At 52.6% G+C, this 22298-nt stretch overlaps 1 protein-coding gene and 1 long non-coding RNA gene across 7 annotated transcripts in view; one reads left to right on the top strand and one right to left on the bottom strand.

Moving 5' to 3' along the window:
* GRK3 (G protein-coupled receptor kinase 3) overlaps positions 1-22298 on the top strand; it is a 116220-nt gene that overhangs the window by 75855 nt on the left and 18067 nt on the right. For all 6 annotated transcript variants that reach the window (XM_081288477.1, XM_081288482.1, XM_081288479.1 and 3 more), the window contains 7 exons: positions 1019-1070; positions 2618-2709; positions 4962-5061; positions 8676-8754; positions 10803-10933; positions 13261-13355; positions 17064-17171. In XM_081288477.1, the coding sequence (XP_081144603.1) occupies positions 1019-1070; positions 2618-2709; positions 4962-5061; positions 8676-8754; positions 10803-10933; positions 13261-13355; positions 17064-17171 (657 nt within the window). The remainder of the gene's footprint in view (positions 1-1018; positions 1071-2617; positions 2710-4961; positions 5062-8675; positions 8755-10802; positions 10934-13260; positions 13356-17063; positions 17172-22298) is intronic.
* On the bottom strand, positions 18189-20538 carry LOC308646010. Its single transcript, XR_014021296.1, has 3 exons — positions 20419-20538; positions 19498-19601; positions 18189-19403 (listed from the first exon to the last, which is right to left on the bottom strand). It is a non-coding gene; the product is annotated as an uncharacterized lncRNA (long non-coding RNA).

Below are 22298 nucleotides of genomic sequence, written 5' to 3' on the forward strand. Positions count from 1 at the left end.
CCCGTGGATCTGGGCTCCGATAGGGCTCTGCCCACCCTCAGCTGTGACCTTGGCCACTGGGCCCTGGGCGACCTTGGTCTTCCCAGCTGGGAAATGGGGGGGGGGCCTGGAAAGGAGGTAGGTGAGCAGGCCCGGCTCACGGGAACCTGTGCTCAGGTGTTTGTTGCTCTTAAAATTATTTGTAGACTTTAATTTTTTGTGTCATTCAGCAGCTCATTGTCCAGTAAGGTAGTAGCTAGCCACATGCAGCTACTGGGCACTTGAAGGGTGGCTGGGCTAAATTAAAATGCAAAAGACTCACCAGCCACTGAAGGTGCAGTGTGCAAACAAGAATGTGGAGGAGCCCATGAGCAGTGGCCTCTTGATTCCGTGTTGGAGTGGTGACGTCTTGATGCCCTGGGCTATATAAATCATTGAAATTGAATTGTACAGGGCTGGGATATAGCTCAGTTGGTAGAGTGCTTCCCTTGCAGGCACGAGGCCCTGGGTTCAATCCTCAGCACCACAAAAAATAAAAAATAGAAAATCCTACATGTGGCTCGTGTTATCTTCCTGTTGGAGAGTGCTGATTCCAATAAGAATCCCATCGAAGTCTGTGAAGATTGAAGGAGAGACATGGACTCTTTTATTTTAAGTGTGAACTAAAGCCATGAATGCCAGTGAGGGCTCTGTGAAAAACAAAGCTATTGAAGAAAACTTGTACTGGGTGGGATTGTGCAGGCCTGTAATTCCAGTGACTTGGGAGGCTGAGGCAGGAGGATCACTAGTTGGAGGCCAGCCTCACCAACTTATTGAGGCTCTGGCTGAAAATAAAAAATAAAGAGGGCTGGGCATGTGGCTCAGGGTTAAGCCCCTAAATTCAATCCCTAGTAACCCCCTACACACATAAAAAAAAAAACTTGTGCTATTTCAGAAGCAACCCAAATAGTGCCATTCTAGTATATCTTAGGACATTGTGCTATAAATCCAATTGTTTTGATATTAATTTTTCAGTAATTATTTTTATATTCTCTTCTAGCGACAAATTCACTAGATTTTGTCAGTGGAAAAACGTAGAATTAAATATTCACGTGAGTATCATCTTTTTCTTTTTTCCTTCTTTAAATAAAAACCTTGCCCTGGCTGCCCCTCGTGAGAAAATACTTCCTTCTGGGCCCGGCTCCCAAGGGGTCGCTGCCTGACCAGACACTGTCCTGCAGCTCGGCTGACCAGATGCTGCCCTGCACTCCCGGGTGTGTTGAAGGGCCGCCCTCCCACCCACTGCAGTGAGCCCTCTCTCATATTCATGGAAGAATGCGCTTATTTACGCAAGAAAGGATTTTTTTAAGCAGTATTGACCCTTTGACAAAAATAGTAGTGAAACTCGACCTCCTGCCTGAGGCGGCTTCCGTCTTCCTTCCTGTCCCTCTCCCTTCTTAGGGCTCCTTTCCCTTCTCTCATTATGGGATGTAATACTAAAAGGTGGGCCTGCGCAGAGACGGTGACGTCATTACAGATGCAGGCTTCCTCTTGTGGTCTGGGCACAGGCCCTCCTGCCCACCCCGCCCGGGGTCTCCTAGCTCTCCGTGTCAGTGGGTCTGGGTGGCCTCTCATGTCACCTCCACGGTGCAGGGCCTTCAGGCCACTCATGTTCTCTCATCCGTGAGCCGTTGAACGGAGCGAAGGAGTGGACTGGATTTTTCTTTTTTTTTTTTTTTTTTAAGATTTTTCCTGGGACAGCGCAGTGGAAGTGGGATTTTTGTTTTGTTTTGTTTTTTTTAGCTTCCCCTTTACGTCCTGTTCCGTGGCAGGACTTAAAAAGCAAGAAGTGACACACATTTTGCACAGCCCCTTGTCCCCCGGGAGCTCCCCGGCTGACCTGAGGTCCTTGGGACTCAGCATCCACCTGGAAGCCGGGGCTGACTGCAGGCTGGTGGGATGCGCGTGTGACATTCCTAGGGCTGTGGGGGACCCGGGAGACTCTCACCCTGAATTTGCCGGGTGAGATGAGCGGGGTTTGCTGTGCCCTCACGTCCCTCACCCAGAGCGCAGGATGCTCTTTCTGCTCTCGCGCTGTTGGCTGCAGCTGAGGCTCCTGCAGTGGGGACACCCGTGATGGGGACAGTGCTGATCAGAGGCGCCTGTGTGAGCCTGGGGCTGGCCAGCCCCGCAGGAGCCCCTCGCTTCCCTGAGGGGGCCGACAGCAGCTCATGGCCCCTGCTGGGCCTCCCTGTCCTGTGCCCGCTGCTCTGAACACAGGTGCCCCTCCTGCAGACGTGTCCCTTCCTGCCACAGCGGCTCAGCGCCCTTGGGCGTTCCCCAGGCTCCGGGCTCCAGGGTGGGAGGTTGTTCCTCAGGCTTCTCCTTCCACTAGGATCCCCATGCGCGGGTCAGTGTGCTGCCCCACTCCGTCCTCTTCCCTCTGGCCTCGAGTGGGAGCCTGCTGCTCCTTGGAGGTGGCCTGGAGCAGTCGGGGACAGTCTCACCCTGTGCACTGCATCCTTCAGCTTAGGGACCATCGTGGAGGGCAGGAGATCCCGCATTAGACCCCGACTTATGTTTTTCATGAAAAAGAAGAATCTTTGTGACGACCTACCTTACCCATCTCACCTTGTCACCCTGTGCTCCGACTTCACAGTTGACGATGAACGACTTCAGTGTACATAGGATCATCGGACGAGGAGGATTTGGGGAAGTGTATGGTTGCAGGAAAGCGGACACTGGAAAAATGTAAGCCTTCTGTCTCCCCATATCTCACCAGAACTATTTTTTTTTTTTTGGCACAGAAAAAATGAATTTATTTATTTATTTATTTTTATTCTTGATTTTTTTTTTAAATACACGACAGCGGAATGCATTACGATTCTTATTACACACATAGAGCACAAGTTTTCATATCTTTGTATAAAGTGGGTTCACGCCAATTCATGTCTTTCTACGTGTACTTGTTATTTTTGCATTACAATTCTTATTACACACATATACCATAATTTTTCATATCTCTGTTTGTATATAAAGTAGGGTGACACCCAATTCGTGTCTTCATAATGTACTTTGGATAGTGATGTTAATCACATTCCACCATCATTGCTAATCCCCTGCCTCCTCCCTTTCCCTCCCTCCCCTCTGCTCTATCCATGTTCCCCTTCCCTACCCCACTATGAGTCAGCCTCCTTATATCAGAGAAAACATTTGGCATTTGTTTTTTGGAGATTGACTAACTTCACTTGCATTATCTTCTCCAACACCATCCATTTACCTGCAAATGCCATGATTTTATTCTCTTTTATTGCTGAGTAAAATGCCATTGTGTATAAATGCCACATTTTTGTAATCCATTCACCTACTGAAGGGCACCTAGGTTGGCTCCACAGTTTAGCTATTGTGGATTGTGCTGCTATAAACATTGATGTGGCTGTGTCCCTGTAGTATGCTGATTTTAAGTCCTTTGGGTATAGTCCCAGGAGAGGGATAGCTGGGTCAAATGGAGGTTCCATTCCGAGATTTCCAAGGAATCTCCATACTGCTTTCCATATTGGCTGCACCAATTTGCAGTCCCATCAGCAGTGTATGAGTGTGCCTTTTCCCCCACATCCTCACCAACACTTATTATTGTTGTTGGTATTCATCATGGCTGCCATTCTGACTGGAGTGAGATGGTATCTTAGGGTGGTTTTGATTTGCATTTCTCTGATTGCAGGAGATGGTGAGCATTTTTTCATGTACTTGTTGATTGATTGTATGTCCTCCTCTGAGAAGTATCTGCTCAGGTCCTTGGCCTGCTTGTTGATTGGGTTATTTGTGTTTTTGGTGCTTAGCTTTCTGAGTTCTTTATATGCCCCAGAGATTAGTGCTCTATTCACCAGAACTATTAAAAGAATTCTATGCTCGGGACAAAAGGAAATCTCTATATAGAAACAGGAACACCATGATCCCGTTCCTGAAGTGTTGGATGGCAGAGGAGCCAGGTCGTACCTTGTTGAGCAGCAAGAAGGAGAACAGGAAGCCTGACCACCCCTCCCTGGGCTCGTGGGACACGCAGAGCACCCCCCAGGGGTCAGGCCGGGGAAGACGAGCAGGACCCAGATGGAGAAGGAGCCGCTGTCTTTAGTCCCCTGTCGGGGCAGAGTGAGAGGCCCAGTGTGGGGTGGCACAGCGTGTCAAGAGCCACAGTGGCTGGGCAGTTTAGGGTGGAGAGGGGGAAGCCCTGCTGAGGATGGGCAGCAATCAGTGCTCCCTCCCTCCCCTCAGAACCTTGACCGTGGGGAGGGCATGCCAGCCAGCAGAAGGGCCTGGGGGAGTAAAGGGTGGGGAATGTTTGTCATCAGACAGGAGCATGTTTCTGAGAGCAAAGAGTGGCACACGTTGGCCTAGGAGGGTGGCACACGTTGGCCTAGGAGGGTGCACATGGGAGCTTTGGGCCAGGTGGAGCCGAGCCAGGGCCAGAGCACTGGGCTGGGCGAGGGGACACAGGCCTGTCATCCCAGTGGCTTGGGAGGCTGAGGCAGGAGGAACACAAAGCCAGCCTCAGCAACTTATCAAGGCCCTGAGCAGCTCAGTGAGACCCTGTCTCTAAATAAAATACAGAATAGGGCTGGGGACGGGGCTCAGGGGTCGAGGGCCCCCGGGTTCAATCCCCAAAACCCTTGCCCCTCCCCCCCAAACCTGGATGCTGATGAATTCATAATTCCTGCCTGGTGACACGCCACACGCACACTGCCAGCCTGGCCCCATAGTAGGGGGGAGCAACGCACAAACTTTATTCCTATTTGTCTACTTTATGCATTAGTTAGCGGGGACTTCTGTCCCTGGGGTGATGGCATGTCTTGCTGGATCCCCCGCCCCACATGCAGAGTTAAGAGTCCTCCTGGGACACTGGGCTGTTTCCCCTCCTCCTCATACACATCGCCCAGGTCTTTAGAAGTCTCCGTGGCCTGACGGGTGCTGCGCTCGTGTGGCTGACTCAGGGTCTGTGTTTCCAGGTACGCCATGAAATGCCTGGATAAGAAGCGCATCAAGATGAAGCAAGGAGAGACGCTGGCCCTGAATGAGCGGATCATGCTGTCCCTCGTCAGTACAGGAGTAAGTGTCCCTCGTCCCGGGTTGCCTCAACATCTGTCTGTCTGTCCTGTGTCAGGACAACTTGTCTCCTCTGTCTGATCATGGGGCGGGATGAGGCCGGGGGGGGGGGTCCCGAGCGTGGCAGTCAGGAGGGGTGACAGACTTCCCAGAGCTCACGGGACACCTTGCGGTGCCACCTGTTCATGTGTCCTTGATTTCCTGCGTCGCAGAGGAGAGGAGCTAAGATGGTGGAGAATAATCGTGAAAGAAAAAATCACTTGAATATAGGAAAATGACTGACCCAGGAGCACTCAGGGAGGGGCTCCCACCTCCACCAGCAAATCAGAGGGCGCGGCGGGGGCTGGCGGAGCCTGAGGGTCCTCTGGGTGGGCCCTGGGCTGGCACCGCTGCTTGAGGCTCCTAACACCGGACTTTTTTTTTCTTTGCCCTTATACTGCGTCAGAGGGGAGGTGACACTTTTCAGGTGTCTTGGAAAGGTAGCTCATTGGGACGCGTGGTGAGAACTGAGGCCTACAGCCCAGGGCTTGGGGGCAGTGACGGGTGGACACGGCAGCCTCGGGTCCCCAGGAGGCACGTGAGGGCAGAGGGGCGGCCCAGGGATGTGCTCTTGGGTGACTGTGTTAGAGTGTGGCCAAGTCTGGGAAGGTCCAGGCTGAGGGCTGGTTGGAAGGGGGACTCCGGGGGGCTATTAAGGAGGCTTCCTCCTGAGGATCGGGCACAGACGGGAACTCTGTAGGGGGCTGGCACCCTGGCTGGCTGCCAAGTTTCTCTGACCTCAGGCAAGTCCTCTGCCTTTTAGGGGCCCTGGCTTCCTGTCTTTAAAATAAAGGCGTCAGACAAGGTGTTGTTTAAAGACTCCTTCCTAGTCCAGTGGCTTCTGCTTCTAGCTCTAAAATTCACGCCCATCTTAGTCACTCTTCAGGAGACTTTGACCTTCTGCCCTTGTCTCAGGCCCTGCATTGGAGGGACCATATGCCATCAGGTTGAGAAATCCCCCCGGAAAGCCCACGTGTCCCCCTGGTGACATGGGTGCAGTTCCCAGCTGATGACTGGGTCCCCCACTTCCCTGCTCTGCAGTTGGATTGCTGTCAGAGCAGAGCCAGGGCACGTGGGCATCCCTGGGAGCAGGAAGTGCGATACCTGACGTAGAAGGGCAGCCATCTGCAGGAGGCCGTGGAAAGGCATGGAGGGACAGAGGTGGGCTCTAGGTAGGACAGGCCGCAGAAAGGCCCCCCGGGGTTCCCACAGAGAGACAACTCTACCTAGCATGGAATAAGTCTTAAAATCAGAGGACCGACACCCTCTCAACAGAACTCTAGGGAAACTGGGCCAACACAGAGTGAACTTCCCAGTTCACCCTGGAGTAATTTTCTCTGGAACATTTATGGAAATTGAGTTCAAGTGCCTGAGTCTTAAGCACCCAGGAATGTGGTAACTCAAACTTACCCAAATGCCCTTCTGTCGAGGTCTTCACAGTGCAAATTCTGTTTACCAATTATTTTGTGGGAACTTGAACATTTCCTTTGGAATTTAATAATATGCTGTATCTGTTAAGAAAGTGGATATAAATAGTCTCTGCCATTTAAAATTCAAATTACTTCAGGAGTGATTACACGCTGTATACCCAGGATCTGGATAGATCTAGGGAGCACTGGCGTGCTTTCCCAAGAAAACACGAGTGAGTGTCCAGCACCCAGGACAGGAGAGAGGTCACCTGTGTTCCAGACGCCTCCTCGCCGCTCTGCCAGTCCCTGACCCCACGCCCAAGTTCACTGCCTTCCAGATCTCCAACACTATGACTCAGCTCTGTTGATGCTGTGTGAACTTTACAAAAAATGTGCCCCTCTGTGTGTGGTTCTCTCGCTCAGTGTCACATGTGAGACGTGTCTGTGTCACATGCCAGAAGAATACGATGACAGAGACTATGTGTGACCTGCTCACCCTAAAATATTAACTGTCCAGCCCTCTGCAGAAAATATCTGCGGACCCTTGCTCCACAGCGCTCTGCTGCAGGAAGATACCACTCTGACTTATCTATTCTGTGCTGATAGACATCTGAGGCATTTCCTGGCCTGGATATTTGAGGAGCGCTGTATGGAACATTCTTGGGCAGGTGACTTAGTGCATCTAAGTGCAGATTGCTCCAAGTGTCTACTTTGGAGTGGAATCACCTGGTCAGGGCATTTGCAGGTGATGCTCAGCCTTGATAAATACTGAAGCCACCTTCTGATTCTGCACTCCCAGCAGCCGGTGTGGAAATCCCACTCGCTCCGTACCTTCCCGACACCTGTCACGCTTGCTCATTATGTTTAGTGCTTCCTGTGGGGTTTGGTGCTAGCATATGGTTTTAATTTGAATTTCCCTGGAGAGTCCCCAGAGTCAGTGTCTATGCAGAGGCTTGGGGACATTTAGTACTCTCTAATGTGAAATGCCTAATTAATTACATAGTATTTTTTGCCATTTTTCTTTTGAATGTTTTGTCTTTCTCTTGATTGATTTCTAAGAGTGCTTTATATATTCTAGTCATGGGTCTCTGGTGCACGTGCATATTTACCAGGGTCTTCTCCCATTCTGTGGCTTGGCTCTTTTCTCGTGGGGTGTTCTGATGCACAGAAGCTCCTAATTTTATGACAAGTGCAGTTTATTGATATTTTCACTGTTAGCACTTTTTGTGGCCTAAGAAATCTTTACCCAGGATCATCAAGATGCCCTGTGTTTTCTTGAAGAAGATTTTTGCCTTATCTTTTCCATGTAGACTGACATTGGGGGAGGGGGCGGGGGGTGGAGTTAGAGTGTGGTGTGAGGGGGGGGGACACAGACTGCACAGATTTCAGCTGCCCCAGCACCACCCCTGAAAAGGCCAGCCTTCCTCCTGCCCCTTTGAGTCACCTTGATCAGGACCCACGTCACCATCTCTGAGTGGGTCCTCTTGAGGATTCTGCTCTGTTCTACTGGTCTCCTTGTCCTTGGGCAGTGCCACCCTGGCTGAATTCCTGGTGCTTCATCAGGCCTTGACCTCTGCACTGCCACTTCCCAGCTCTGCTGTTTTTCAAGTGTCTGGACTTTTCTTGACAGTTTATGTTTCCATAGATTTTGGAATCAGCTTGTCAGTGTTCCTCGGGATCAAGGTCACCTGGAATCCACAGATTCATTAGGGGATAGTTGAATGTGTTTCCAGTTGAGCGATCCCGTCCCTGACCGCGGTCTATTTTTCTACATTCAGAAGCGCTCTGTTTTATTCTCAGTGCTTCTGAACAGTAGCACCGACGCCATTCCTTCCTGTCAGACACTTCTCCAATTGTAGAAGCAGAGGTGGATGCGGGGGGGGGGGGGGGGGGGCGCTGAGTGATGGGAACCTAAACACTGACCAGCACAATGGCGGCTGGAAGGGCAGACGTTTTTTTCTCTTCAGACTCCGGACTTTGACGAGGGTGTGATCAGTGTGGTCACGGCGCACTGGGAGCGCGCTGGGGGCGCGGCGCAGGAGGCTCGGGTCCCCTGGGTGGGTGGGGCTCCAGCTGCGTCTCTCCTGGGCCTTCGCTGACCTCCCCTCTGGGGCCGGGGCGGGCGGTGGACCGGCCATGCTCTGCTCACCAGCCTGTGCTCTCCCGCAGGACTGCCCTTTCATCGTGTGCATGACCTACGCCTTCCACACCCCGGATAAGCTCTGCTTCATCCTCGACCTCATGAATGGTGAGCGCGGAGCTCCGCCCTGTCCAGGCTCAGGCTGCGCCCCTGTCCAAGCAGCTGGCGGCTGGCCGGGTCCACCCCCACTCCCGGGGGGCTCCAACAGGCTCCACCCCTCGGTTTTCCGCTAAAATCCATTTTACACCGTGGACTGTGATTTCCCTCGGGCCTGCCAGGCTCTCCCGGGGAAGTGGGATTTTGCTAGAAGATATTCTCATGAAATGCTGGCTGTGACTTTTTACCTTCTGGAATGCAGCTGGCCCGGGGCTTTAATTAGCTCAGTTCCCGGCCCTCGTCCCTTGTGTTTTAGGGATGAAATACCTCACAAGAGCACAAGCTCAAGATAGGCGTAGGCACAGACACCAGCAATGAGTGTGGACCAAGCTGCCTGCCTCCTGGATCCGCAGCTCTCCCGCCCTCGCCCTCGGCTAAACCATGAGTCGGATCCTGAGAACGCCAAATTCCATTTAGCTGGACAAGCCACTTTCTAAGGGAATAGATGGCCTGGTGAATATGCAAAGTGGTTTAGTAACAAGAGTAGAAACAAGAAGGCTGCCATTCTAATGTGCAGATGCCTGCTTCTGTTCTGATGTTCCCTTAAAGTTTTACTCTATTCTCTTTTATTTACTTTTTTGGAACCAGGGGATGAACCCAGGGTCACTCAACCACTGAGCCACATCCCCAGCCCTTTTTTGTATTTTATTTAGAGACAGGGTCTCGCTGAGTTGCTTAGGGCCTCGATAAGTTGCTGAGGCTGGCCTTGAACTTTCGATCCTCCTGCCTCAGCCTCCCAAGCCGCTGGGAAGAAAGGTGTGCGCCACTGCACCCGGTTGGTTTTACTATATTCCAAATGTTTGATTGAAAACCAGATCTATCCAAAAATACAAAGGAGGGGCTGGGGATGTGGCTCAAGCGGTAGTGCACTCACCTGGGGCGCTGAGTTTGATCCTCAACGCCTCATAAAAAAAAATAAAGATATATAAAATAAAATTAAAAAAGAATTCTTAAAAAAATACAAAGGAAATCACAGACAGGATAACCAACCCAAAACGCCAGCGATGTATCCCACATGACCCTGTGGACATGAGGGTCAGAGCAGGCAGCCAGTGGACAGTGATGGGCAGAAGAGCTGCCAGGGGCCAGGGCCCACACACTGACTGCAGGGCTTGGGGGCCTTAGGACAGTGGGGATCCTTCACATTTTGATCTGGTGGCAGCTGAGCAGTAGCGCGCCTGTGGGGAGGAAGAATCTTGTAAAAAGGTGGTCAAAAAGGTTGGACACACATTAGCTTTTATAAATGAATAAGGCTTTCTCTGTGGTTTGTAGAAACACCCCTGACTGTTGGTGACACTGTGTCCCTTTAACAAGAAGCTGCAGGAGGAGTCCTTTTCCCAATGTGGCATTAAGAAAATCTTCAAACGTGCAACAGAGTTGAAGAATATCGCCAGGGACACTCCAATCCCCACCACCTGGAGTTTGCCTTAAAAATTTTACTGTATTTGCTTTATCAAATCTCTCTCTAGGCTGGGTGGGTGGCCCATGCCTGTCATCCCAGTGACTCAAGAGGCTGAGGCCGGAGGATCACAAGTTCAAGTCTAGCCTCAGCAACTTAGCGAGACCCTGCCTCAAAATAAACCTAGCTCAGAGGTAGAGCACCCTGGGCTCAATCCCCCGTACCAACCAAACAACTTCTCCAGGTGAACAGTTTGTATCTTCTGTTTGTCTACGGAGGCGGATGATCACGGGGCCATCTTTGGATCTGTATGTAGGTGGATTTGGTTCCTGGACAGGATTTCAGGGGATCAGGGCAGGTTGGCTGGTCCCCCTGGATGGTGTAATTGGGAGCTGAGCTTCCAGCCCAAGGAAGCCCCTCCCTGCCTCCTCAATCTTCTCGCTTAAGTTTCTCTAAACCTTTAGCCAGTCTACTGAAATCAGAGGTAGGTGTGTAGACCAAGCCCTGGCCCCGTTCTGCTGGGCCGTGACTATTTAGGGTGACAATGACTCTGTTTTGCTTTAACAACGTGCTGTGAATGAGCTTCTCCATCTGGTTCCAGGGGGCGACCTGCACTATCACCTTTCCCAGCACGGGGTGTTCTCTGAGAAGGAGATGCGCTTCTACGCCACGGAAATCATCCTGGGGCTGGAGCACATGCACAGCCGGTTCGTCGTGTACAGGGACCTGAAGGTGAGCATGGGGCACCGGCCCCTGCGGCGTGGTGGGTACGGGTGTTGAGCCGGCGGTCCCTGGGCAGTGCCATTGTCTCCCAGAGGGGCAGGGCCCTTTCTTCACAGCCCCATCTCTGTGATGTCAGTCCCTCCCAGAACAGACTCTGCAGGGCTGGAACCCCTGGCCAGCCCTGTAGTCACAGGAACCTCAGTGCCCGCTACAGTGCCCGGTGCAGCGCAGACACTAAGTCAAGAACAGAAAGCAATTAGCTGGGTGCAGTGGCGCACGCCTGTCATCCCAGTGGCTCGGGAGGTTGAGGCAGGAGGATCGTGAGTTCAAAGCCAGCCTCAGCCACAGCGAGGCGCTAAGCAACTCAGGGAGACCCTGTCTCTAAATAAAACACAAAATAGGGCTGGGGGTGGGGCTCAGTGGTGAGTGCCCCTGAGTTTGATTCCTGGTAAATACACATACATATATATGTATGTACGTAAATGTGTATATAATATATATATAATACTTGTTAATTACTATATGTATAGCAATTAATAATGAAAAGTAGGGTAGGTGGTTTTTTGGTACTGCCCACTTTGTGATCCATTATAGGTCACTCATTGACTTACTGGGCAGCCGGTTTGGCCCCAGCCCTGTCAGAGTTGGAAGTGCACAAAGCCAAAGGCAGATCCTGGCTCCTCTGGGCAGCGTTGGCTGGGGAGGCTGGCTCCCGGCCCCCCCCACAACAACTCCCTGAGGCCAGCCTTCCCACATTGCCTTGTTCTGAGCTCGCCTTCGAAATCCTCAATAGGAGTTTAGATCCCTGAAGCCCATAACCACAGGGATCTCTGTTCTCAGCCCAGGCATTAAAAATCATGAGGTTGGCTGATTCTGAGTGTACCACTCCAGGCTGTGGGCGTGGTCCTGGGTTCTGCGTGGAGCAGGGGGTCAGGAGGTTGCTCATGACATCCAGGTGATGCTCATCCAGCTGTAATGGACAAGGGCCTGAGGACAGGTGGAGATCAGAGGGACCATGGCAGACCGTAGACACGCTCATGCGAACATCTAAATGTGTAGCTAATAATGGGGCGGAAATGGACAGGAGAGCCCTTTGCTGATGGATGAGGAGATGCACGAGAGAGAGCTTGACTCTCATGCCAGATCCTTTCCCAAGGGCCCACAGTGGCCGGTTGTAGAGTCCATGTCACCTGCCTCTCCCTAAGGAGCTGAGGCGTTGATTGGCGTTATCAGGCGTTGGGGCGGGCCTGCTACAAATCTAAAACACTGTTGTTTTTGAGCACAGTATGTTTTTCACAAAACACTTTGTGAATTTCAAAGCTTTCTTCAAGGTTGAAGAATTATTCCCTTAGTGTTCGTGTGAGCATAAAGAAGAAAATGTATTTTATTGAATTAGAAATAATTAGACTTTGGTTGGCTCATGACATTTCTTTATGTGAGCTTCACAGAATAAAATACATGCTGGAGGCCCATGAGGTGCCATTATCATACATTTTAATTTAAATCTATAACCGGTTTCTAGTCATCTTGATGCTGTATTTTTGTTTTCTAAGCTATTTAGTAAGCAGTGGCATTATTTAATTTCTATTCAATCTTAATTCAAGTCACTCATGATTATTCATGCTTCGGTTTTATTATAACATGCCATTATTTTTATTTCAAGCAAAACAATAGTTGATCTCCGGCAGAAAAAAAAGATGTCATTAGGGAGACTGTAATTCAATGTATATTAGGGAAGGGAACTTGGTTTTCCGTGATTAGACTGGCCAAATCGAATCCTAATAGATGCATTTCTCAGAGTTGTGGGTGGAATCATATTTGGTCATTTGGTAGGGCCCTTGGTTAATGGTGTACAAATAAACAGATGACATTTATGGGGATTAGTGTGGCACCATGGAGTGCCTGGCTGTCGTGGGTCAGTGTCTTCGACTGGCTGGGGTTCCTTTCTGCCTGTGCTACCCGGACTCATTTTCTGAGGTCCTGTGTCTCATGTCAGCCAGGAGGCCAGCAGCCTGGGTCCCTGTTGGCTGGAGGCCCCACCCCGGTTGCTGGGCACTACTGAACTGTGGTGGGGACCTTCGGGGTTACCTGCCCGGTGTCTGATCCCGGGGAGCAGAACCCTCCCGCTCTCCCCCTGCCACTTCCTGCCAAAGTCAGGGTGAACAGTGTCACCCTCGGTCCTGCCCTACTCTGATGTGATAATATAAAGCTGTCACTCGTGATTACAGATTCACTGTGATAAAAGTGGTAAGATGCAGAGTGTGCAAGCTTGTAGATGTCCCCATACCCTGGAACGTTCTGGGGACTCCTGAAGCTCATCTTCTGTTTCCGTTCAGCCTGCAAATATCCTCCTGGACGAACACGGACACGTGAGGATATCAGATCTTGGTCTCGCCTGTGATTTTTCAAAAAAGAGGCCTCATGCGAGTGTGTAAGTAGCACACCCACCAAGCCCGGGGGCCTTCCTCCGCTGTGACTCGCGGTTCTGTGGGACGCTGGCTTGGCCACTGGTGCCCCCTGTGCCCTCACCAGCCCTGATTTTCACGATGTGATAACACGAGTCAGGGGAGGATCCAGTATCGCAGGTTTGGGGAGCAGAAATAAGAGTGGGTGGGCTTCCTGTCTCTGTGTGTGGGGAGCATGAAGGCCCCCAGTGGAACAGCCTGCTGGGGGATGGGTGGTCAGCGGGCCTTGCAAAGGGGTGGGCTGCATGCTGCCATGTGACCCGAAGCAAGGCAGTGACCTCCTGAACCCTCGGTCTCTCCTGCCATAGAATAGAGATAGCAGTAAATCCCTTAAGACATGGAAGAGCCCATGGGCTGAGGGGGGTGCGGGCAGCTGCGCGCACAGAGTTCTCCAGGCAGGGGCCAAGGCCAGGTCTCCCTTTCCACATCTGCTTTCCTCCTTTTTCCAAAGAATTTGCTGTGTTTGGGTATTTCTGTTTTTTTCCCCCCCTCACAAGAAATCAGATTTCTTCTGAAATTAAAGAAGCTAATCATCCACTTACAATTCAAGCTTTTAATACGGGTCACATTGCTAGATCCAGATATTGCACCAATTCTCCATGTGACCATACAGAGGTGACTCCTGAGGGATCCTCGGCCCTTCAGCAGACACGGAGCAGCTCTTGGCCAGTGGACGTTGGCCAGCCTGGTTCCTGGAACCCCCTGATTTCACGGCAGGCCTTCGTGCCAGCTCTCCCAGGGCTCTGTGGAAACCGTGTGGGACACACGGGTTTTCGTTTCTGCCTCTTTGGTGTCAGGTTTTCGGCGTTGGGGAGGGGTGGCTGGATGTGTGCAGTTTGCAGTAAAGCAGGTGACTTTTGCTTTGTCTTTTAAACTCTCTCACTTTTAGCACCGAATCCTTTAGAATTACATCTTATTGTCCCTCTTGAGCGAACATTGGTGTCCGTGTGGCATGGCGTGGGGAAAGCTCTGGCCCTCTCAATTCAGGCATCTGGGCAGAAAAGGAACCACAGACCCTTCTCGTTGTGTCTCCAGGAGTGGGTGGTTCTGAATCGTCCTACTTTGTGAGGGGCCACATTCAATCAAAATTGCCCTTTCCAACCGGACCCAGTGTTAACAGTGACCAGCATCATTTCTGTAAACATATTCCTCTTCTCCCACAGAATCTGGGGTACAGTGATAAAAGCATTAGCATTTGCTAGCACTTACAATCACCAGGCCAGAACCTGCGGTTGTATAAGCTTCTCCCAGGGAGTTCATCAGACATTTTTAAGAGAGTCATTTGAATTTTTAATGCCACAGCTATTTGGTATGCTAATTTCTTCAATTTACTGTAGTCATAACTAAATAGAATCCAAGAGTTCATAAGAGTTAATCTTCCGAAAGAATTGACTTGCAGACACGAGGTTCTTCATTGCTTCACAGGGCCCTGGTGACTTTCTGCTGACATCCTCGTCAACTAGAAGGGTGGGCTGTTGGCAACACAGGGCCTGAGCGGCTTCCCTGTTGAACTGCTGAGCGTGAGGCCACCACGTACAAAGCCCAGTGCAGGAGGCACTGCTTCCTGGTCACACACAGGAGCAGCTTGTGGCTCAGGGTGAAGGCCCCAGGGCCAGTAGGCCCCGGTCAGCTTCTCCTGCACAACGTGTGAGCCTCCTTTCTCTCTTCCATAAGCACAGGGCAGTGACAGTAGCCTCTTGTGCCATTGAGAGGACCAGTCCACTAAGTGACCCCACAAGTGTCTATTCCACACTTGCTGGGTGCCCGCTGCTAGCAATATGGTGGGGACAGACCTGACGCTGCCCTGGAACCTGCAGCCCAAGGAATGTGTCCAGGAAGTGACAAGTGGGAGGAGGGTGGTGAACCCAGGGCATTTCTGGCACCACCAGCCCGGCTTTGAATGCAGGATCATCATGGAAACCCCACGAACTGGGCTTTGTTATCTGCTCTTCACCTGTGCTTGTCAAGGACCAGGTCATGGGTCTGCAAGCTGCAGAGCTGGCACCATAATCCTCTCCTGTCTGAAGCCGAAGCCCAGCTCACTGCCTGGTGGTGAGCTCCTAGGCTCATGGCTCACAGAGATCCCCCTAGTGCTGGGCAGAAGAGCCTTGGCCAGAGTCCACCCTGAACCCTGTTTCTCAGGTCCACTCAAGGCTGCAGATGTGACCCTTGGGCTTCATCTAGTGGCTGCTCCACCTACAAACTAGCACTGTGGTTGAGCCTCCTGATCCGTGTTTAGACTTCACCTGTTTAGTGACAGAATCAAAGACTATTCCAGAATCACATCTAACTGGGGTAGCCACGAAAAACCAAAGGAAAAGTGACTAATTTGAGGACCAGTTTATTTTATCTAGGAACCCACGGCTGTCTCTTCTCCTGGTGTCTTCAGCTTTCAAGTTCAAGTGCTGGTCCAGTATTAACATCAGCCCGGGTCATTAGCAGAAAGCGGCAGGCAGCCTTAGCAGCAGCCACGTGGGAACCAGAAAGGCACAGGGACAGGAGCGTGTGTCAGTTACCCAGTGCGCCCTGAGGACTGAGGGGTGGGGAGGCAGAGATGGGTGTTAGTTCATCTTTTCTGTCCTGGGAGATGTCTTTCCATTCCAGGATTGTGACTTGATCCTGATAATTATGGGATGAAAGGTCACCAAGAGGGCTTTCCAGGCAATACTCAAATTAAACCCTCCCAGATAAGGGTTTGGATGCCCTGGTGGAGATTTCCTTCGCTCTGCACAGCTCCGTGGTCCTGCACCGGACCCGCCCCCGAAACCAACCCCACCCATCGTCACCTCTTCACAAGACTTTCAAAACGTTCCCCCTAGACAGGGCCTGCTGGGCCCAGGGATGACTCAGGATCCTTGCTGGTCCGGGGTGATTTCCTGGGCAGACCTCGCTGCCCCTGCGTCAGTGCATTTGAAGTAATTCTACTAGGACGAGAGCGGAGGCAGATCCCCACTGGGGAAATGCGGAGCTGCTCTAGGCACGCACCCTGAGATCCTCGCGGCACCCGGAGAGCGGGGCGTTATCTCCTCACCCCTTTTGTTGATGAGGAAGATCAGTGAAGTCTGGGGGGGGGGGGGCTGCAGGACGTGCCATAATGGCTTTTCAGACTTTCCAGCTGCGCCCTGGAGAAGTTCCCTGGAGCCCCTGGCTCCTCAAGGTGTTGCTGCGCATGCTCAGCTCTGGGCGGAAGGGCGGGAGGCCGGCAGGAGGGGAGGCCTTACAAACCTTCAGCAGCTTTTAAAGCCCAGTGTGCCTCATCCACCTGGGAACTGGGCGGGGGTGGGGGGAAGGGCTGTGCTCCCACCCCCTCCCCACTCCCCTGGAGAGGGCACTGGACCTGGTGACCTGCCAGGTCCTTTCCCTCCAGCCTCCAGCCCCGCTCCAGCACCCCCTGCACCTCTGAGCAGAGCTCTAGCAAGGACAGGAAGAGAGAAGAGCTAAGAGATTCAGATTTCACCCCCTGGGGCTCCACTTCCATATCTGCCTGTGTGAATTGTTTCTATGAATTCACACGCTAATGAAGGCAGAGAAGGTGGATTTCTCCTTAGAGGCTCTGGGCGTGGTCTGGATGCACAGTGGTGGCCTTGTCTTGGGTCACAGCTGTGTCTCTTATGAACCTTAGGAGCCTGATCCTGGGGGGTGCCCTGATAACCATGGTGCCTTCTTCTCCCTAGGGGCACCCATGGGTACATGGCTCCCGAGGTGCTGCAGAAGGGGACAGCCTACGACAGCAGTGCAGACTGGTTCTCCCTGGGCTGCATGCTCTTCAAACTCTTGAGAGGGTGAGTGCAACTGTCCGCCCACCACGTACCTGGATCAAACTGGAGAAGGCTCTGGGCAGAGGGTGTGGCTCAGTGGTGGAGTGATTGCCTGGTGTGCCAGGGCCCTGAGTTGGATACCTAGCAGCCCAGGAAGAAAATGCACAATATTTGGAAATGAGGAGACCCTGGTGTTGTCTAGAGTCACGCAGTGATCTCACTCTGAAAGATGACCTGGGGCTCCCAGGCCTGGAAGCCTGAGGGCTGCCCTCCTGGGAGCTCAGGGGTCCAAAGCCATGCAGGAGCCTCACTGCGTGGAAACCTAAAGAAAGACTGCTTCAAAGTATTTCCATTGCCAGCTCATGTTCTGGAATTGTATTGAAATGTAGATATTAAAGAAGATGGGGTAAATTCTTTTTTCGCACATAAATCAGTTACTCACGGTTCTCTTGAGGGCTTAACACATTTTAAAGTTGATATTATATTCAATTCTTGTTCCAACCGACAAATAAGATAGAATGGAAAAGATTCTGAAAGGGAAGTCCTCTCAAAGATGTTGATGTTGCCATGTTTAAAGACCTTTTAGCCAACTTTAGTGGAGAATTCAATTTTATTTTCTTTTTTTGCAGCCCTGGGGATGGAACCCAGGGCTTCATGCACTGGGCAAGTGCCCTGCCCCAGCCACACCCCAGCCCTGGAGCTCAGTTGTAATAGAGCTTTTTTGTATTCATTTCTGAAGATGCAGAAAGCACTTCACAGTTTCCTAGTCAGGACTGTCCCTCTGCCACCTGTCCTTTGCTCTTGGCCCTGCAGGGGGCTGACCCTGTTCATCACAGCCTAAGTGAGCACGTGGGCAGCTTGCTCCATTCAGCACATCTGAAGAGATGCCAGCTCCGCCTTCCTGGGCCCAGGCCTCGGGACCTGATGAGCCAGCCTTCTCTGCTCACTGTGTTCCCCGGGGACCCACAATCCTGTTATTGCTGAGGCAGTCAGGTCTGTTGTTCTGTAATTGAATCACCCTATTTGCGGAGCCTGGATGGGCTTAATTCCTGTTGTCAGACAAGCTGACCTGATTAGAGAGTTTATGCAAAGCAAACCAGAGAAAGCCATTGCCCAGGGGAGAGCCTGTCTCCCTGGGGAGCTGCGGGCAGGCGGTGGCAATGCCAGTCTTTGTTTGGATCCCTGCTGGGGACGGAATGGAAACACAGAATCCATGTCTAGGGAGTTTGAGGCTGATGGGAAAGTGGGCGACAGGTTAGAGTGTGGGAGAAGACAGTGGACGTCGGGTTCAGCAGGGAAGTCTGCAAGGCCTTGTGCTTGGGGCTGTGCTTCTCTGGTCCCTGGGTAGGCTGGGAGGGGCTGCTGTGGCTCTGCCTGATGCGCAGGAGTTGACCTTATGACCCAACAGGGTGGTTGTGGCTGATAAAGAGAGTCCCATTGTATTTGGCCACAGTTCAACTTTGCCACATGGGAAGAGATGCACTTTCCTGTGAAGCCCTTGGTTGCGCTCAATGGAAGTGTTCTGTTAGGGGGGCTCCTGAGGTGGTGGGGGGTCTGGGCTGGTGGGACACCCAAGGGAGGTCACAAGATGGGAAGGAGGAGAACAGTGAACGAGGCAGGGACTGTGTCTTCCAGGGAAAGGCTAGGAGAGGCCACCTGGCAGTCGGGGGTCCGGAGAGAGTGGCGGCCCTGTCCCAAGGTCGTGGTACTGAAGGGCTTTGCCCACTGTGACTACAGAGGGCAGGGAATTCAATATTGGTACAAGACTGGGCATCAAGCACTGAGCCACCACCTGGAGGAGTGGTCTGCCCCAGTGTAGGAAGGATAGGGCGAGGTGAGTGTCCCCAGTAACACTGTGACCTCATGCCATAGTATCTGTTCAAAGTCCTTCACAGAAACCTACAGCCCTGAGATCAAAGCGTGGGAATGTGTTTGGCTCCAGGATTTGAGTTCAACTTGATGCACTTTTATCGAGTACCTGACACACACAAGAGACGGTTCCCGGGGAGGTGGGGGAGTGGAGGAGGAGGGCAGGGAGGCTGGAGGGCCACTGAGCCAGAATAGGGCCACCGCAGGATCACGGAATGGGGCCTGTCACAACTTGGCAGGGTGGCCGATGTCATGTCAGGCCACGTGGGAGGTGGTGTACGAGAGGGCTGGTCGCAGCCCGGCCAGGGGTGGGATGAGCAGAGGTTCCGCATGGGGGGCGAGCAGGAGCAGGCTGCTGTCTCCCATGGTGCCCTGCATGGTGAGTCCCTGTCAGGGTGAGAAGACCAGGTTAGGACCTGGCAGCCTCAGATGCCTTGCTGGGGGTGTGGCCTTGGTCCCCAAGGTCCCCAACCCTGAAGACCTTGAGTACAGGAGTGCCGGACAGTCAGGCTTTCAGCAGGAGGGTCAGGCAGCCACGTGGAGAGGTGAGGCGAGCGAGTGCCAAGCTGGGTGTGGGCGCTTTGCCTGTGGAGGACAGTGGCATTGCTACCCAAACCAACATCTGGAATCTCAGAGATTCAGAGTAACCCAGGTTCCTGAAGGCCTTTCAGGAGCGAAACCCTGTGCTGGGGTCCTTAGGAGGCAGGACGGCACACAGGGCCTTCGTCCCCTGAGCTGCAGACCAAGGCAGCAGCCACACGTGGGGGACCTCGCAGCAGTCTCTGGCATCCGGGTCTCTCCTGCTGTGGAGAACACAGCCCTGGGAGCCCTCTTTTCCAGACGCAGCAGGAAACAATGGAGCAGGAGATTGAGGGGCCTCTGGAGTGCTGGCTGAGGGTGGCCTGTCCCCTCTGCATCCTGGCACCCTCAAGAAACAGCCACAGCGGACCTGGAGTCGCACCTGGAGACACCTGGAGACATGCCTGGAGACACACCTGCAGACACACCTGCAGACACACCTGCAGACACACCTGCAGACACACCTGCAGACACACCTGCAGACACACCTGCAGACATACCTGGAGACATACCTGGAGACACACTAGGGACACTTGAAGACACACCTGGAGACGTGCCTGGAGACACACCTGGAGATACCTGCAGACACACCTGGAGGCACTCCTGGAGGTACCTGGGGATATACCTGGAGACATGCCTGGATACACCTGGAGACACACCTGGAGACACGCCTGAAGAAATAACTGGAGACATCTAGACACACCCCTAGAGACATGCCTAGAGATATGCCTGAAGATACACCTGGAGACATGCCTGGAAACACCTGCAGTCACACCTGGAGACACGCCTGGAGGTACCTAGAGATAGACACCTGTAGACATACCTGGAGACATCTGGAGACACACCTGCAGGCACATCTGGAGACACATCTGGGGACACCTGCAGACATGCCTGGGGACACCTGCAGACATGCCTGGAGACACACTTGGAGATACCTGGACACATGCCTGGAGACACACCTAGAAACATGCCTGGAGACACCTGGACACACCTGAAGACACACCTGGAGACATGCCTGGAGACACCTGCAGACCCACCTGCACAGCACAGTCCCCATCCCAGCAGAGCCTTCTGCTGGGCTGCTGATTAAGAAATGCTTCTCGAGAGCGAGCCCTTCTCCCTCCTCCCACCCCTGTGCAGAGAGCGTAAACCGTGTCTCCAAAGGTCTTTCTCACATTTATTTCCTGTGCCTTTGTACTTCTCACGCTGGCCTCTGGCTGGTGTGTCCCGTGGCTTCTCCCTGACACTTCTCTGTGCCCCCCACCTTTGCCTGTGCCTCAGAACAGTCCCGTAGGCACTTGGAGAGGGATGTGGTGGAGACTCCTCCAGTGCTGCAAGTCGTATTCTTGGATGGCAGTCTCTACGTGTGTCTCAATGACGTTGTCAGATATTTAAGGTCACTGGGTATGAAAACATGTCTGGGTTGCAAATCTGTGGAATTGTCAGCTGGTACCTCATCCAGATTGAAGATGTCTGTCAAGGAGAAGAATTGACTGGCCTCCATCTCAGCTTGTCACCACCGATTGTTCATTCCCTCGGCCTAGGCCTAGGTAGTGGCCGGGGGAGAGGTGAGCCCTGCCTGGGGTTGTTTTGATCCACGTATGGAAACAGGGAAGGTCATAAATCCTTAGCCTGCTCTTGGCTCAGACTTGAGGCCTGTTTGATGTGACATGCTGCCTGTTTGAATGGCCACTGCAGGCTTTGGCTGCAAGTCCAGTGTGCCTTCATTGGGCCGCAGAGCCAGTTTCCCCTGCAGTCCTTTCTGTATTCTAAAGTCAGTTTTCGACATGAGTTTTTCATCGTCTTGATTTTGAACCCACCATTGCCCATGAGTGGCTGCAGCCAACGTGCCTGCTGCTTCCTCAACATTGTCGCCACTTCCCGGCTCGTGTGGGGGACGCGTTCACTCTCCCACTCCCTCTGTGCCTGTGGGCGCAGTCCCACGTGGCCCCTTTGCAGACAGATTGTGGCACGAGGTGCTGGGAGAACTCAGCTCTGCTGGGGGCTGTCGCAGGCCTGTGACTGTCTCCTATTTAAAGCGCCTGCATCAGGGAGCAGCACGTGCCCCGCTCAGAATGGAGATTATTACTACCGTCGGTTTTCTTTAACACTTTCCAAAATAGAAACCAAATCTTTGGCTTTGTTCACAAAGAATAATCAAGAATGCACTGGAAACAGATGTGCATCAAGAGTTCCACTCGAATGCCCCAACCTTCTCAGCACTCCAGCAGCAGCGACTTTAAGAGCTGAAAAGCAGCCCTGATAACTCCCCATTGAGTCAGACGGAGTCGCTCTATTTATAAACGGGACCTGGAGCGCTGGGCCATGTGCTGGCATGTGTTTCTGGCACTGCCGCCTTGAACTCCAGTCCCCTTATGAGCCTCCCTGTGGTCCCAAGAAAGGCTTTTAAATTTAGCACAGAGACGGCGTTGGAACCCAGCAGCCCCTCTCTGCAAGGTCAGGGCACAGCCCTTTCCTTCCAGCGTGAGGGTCAAGTGCAGGCAGGGACGAGGGCTTGTCTCATTTGTTTTGTGTGCCATGACAGAATGTCACAGCCTGGGAGGTGGATAAGAAAGACACTCACTTCTCACCTTTCTGGAGGCTGGGGAGGAAGTTCCAGAGAGAGGTGCACCTCTGGAGAGAGCCCGCCTGCCCCGTGGTCATGGGGTGGAGGCCCGCCAGAGAGAGCAGGGACAGCCGGGA

This window comes from Spermophilus citellus (genome assembly GCF_964194105.1).
Source record: "Spermophilus citellus genome assembly, chromosome: 3".
Classification (NCBI taxonomy): Eukaryota; Metazoa; Chordata; class Mammalia; order Rodentia; family Sciuridae; genus Spermophilus; species Spermophilus citellus.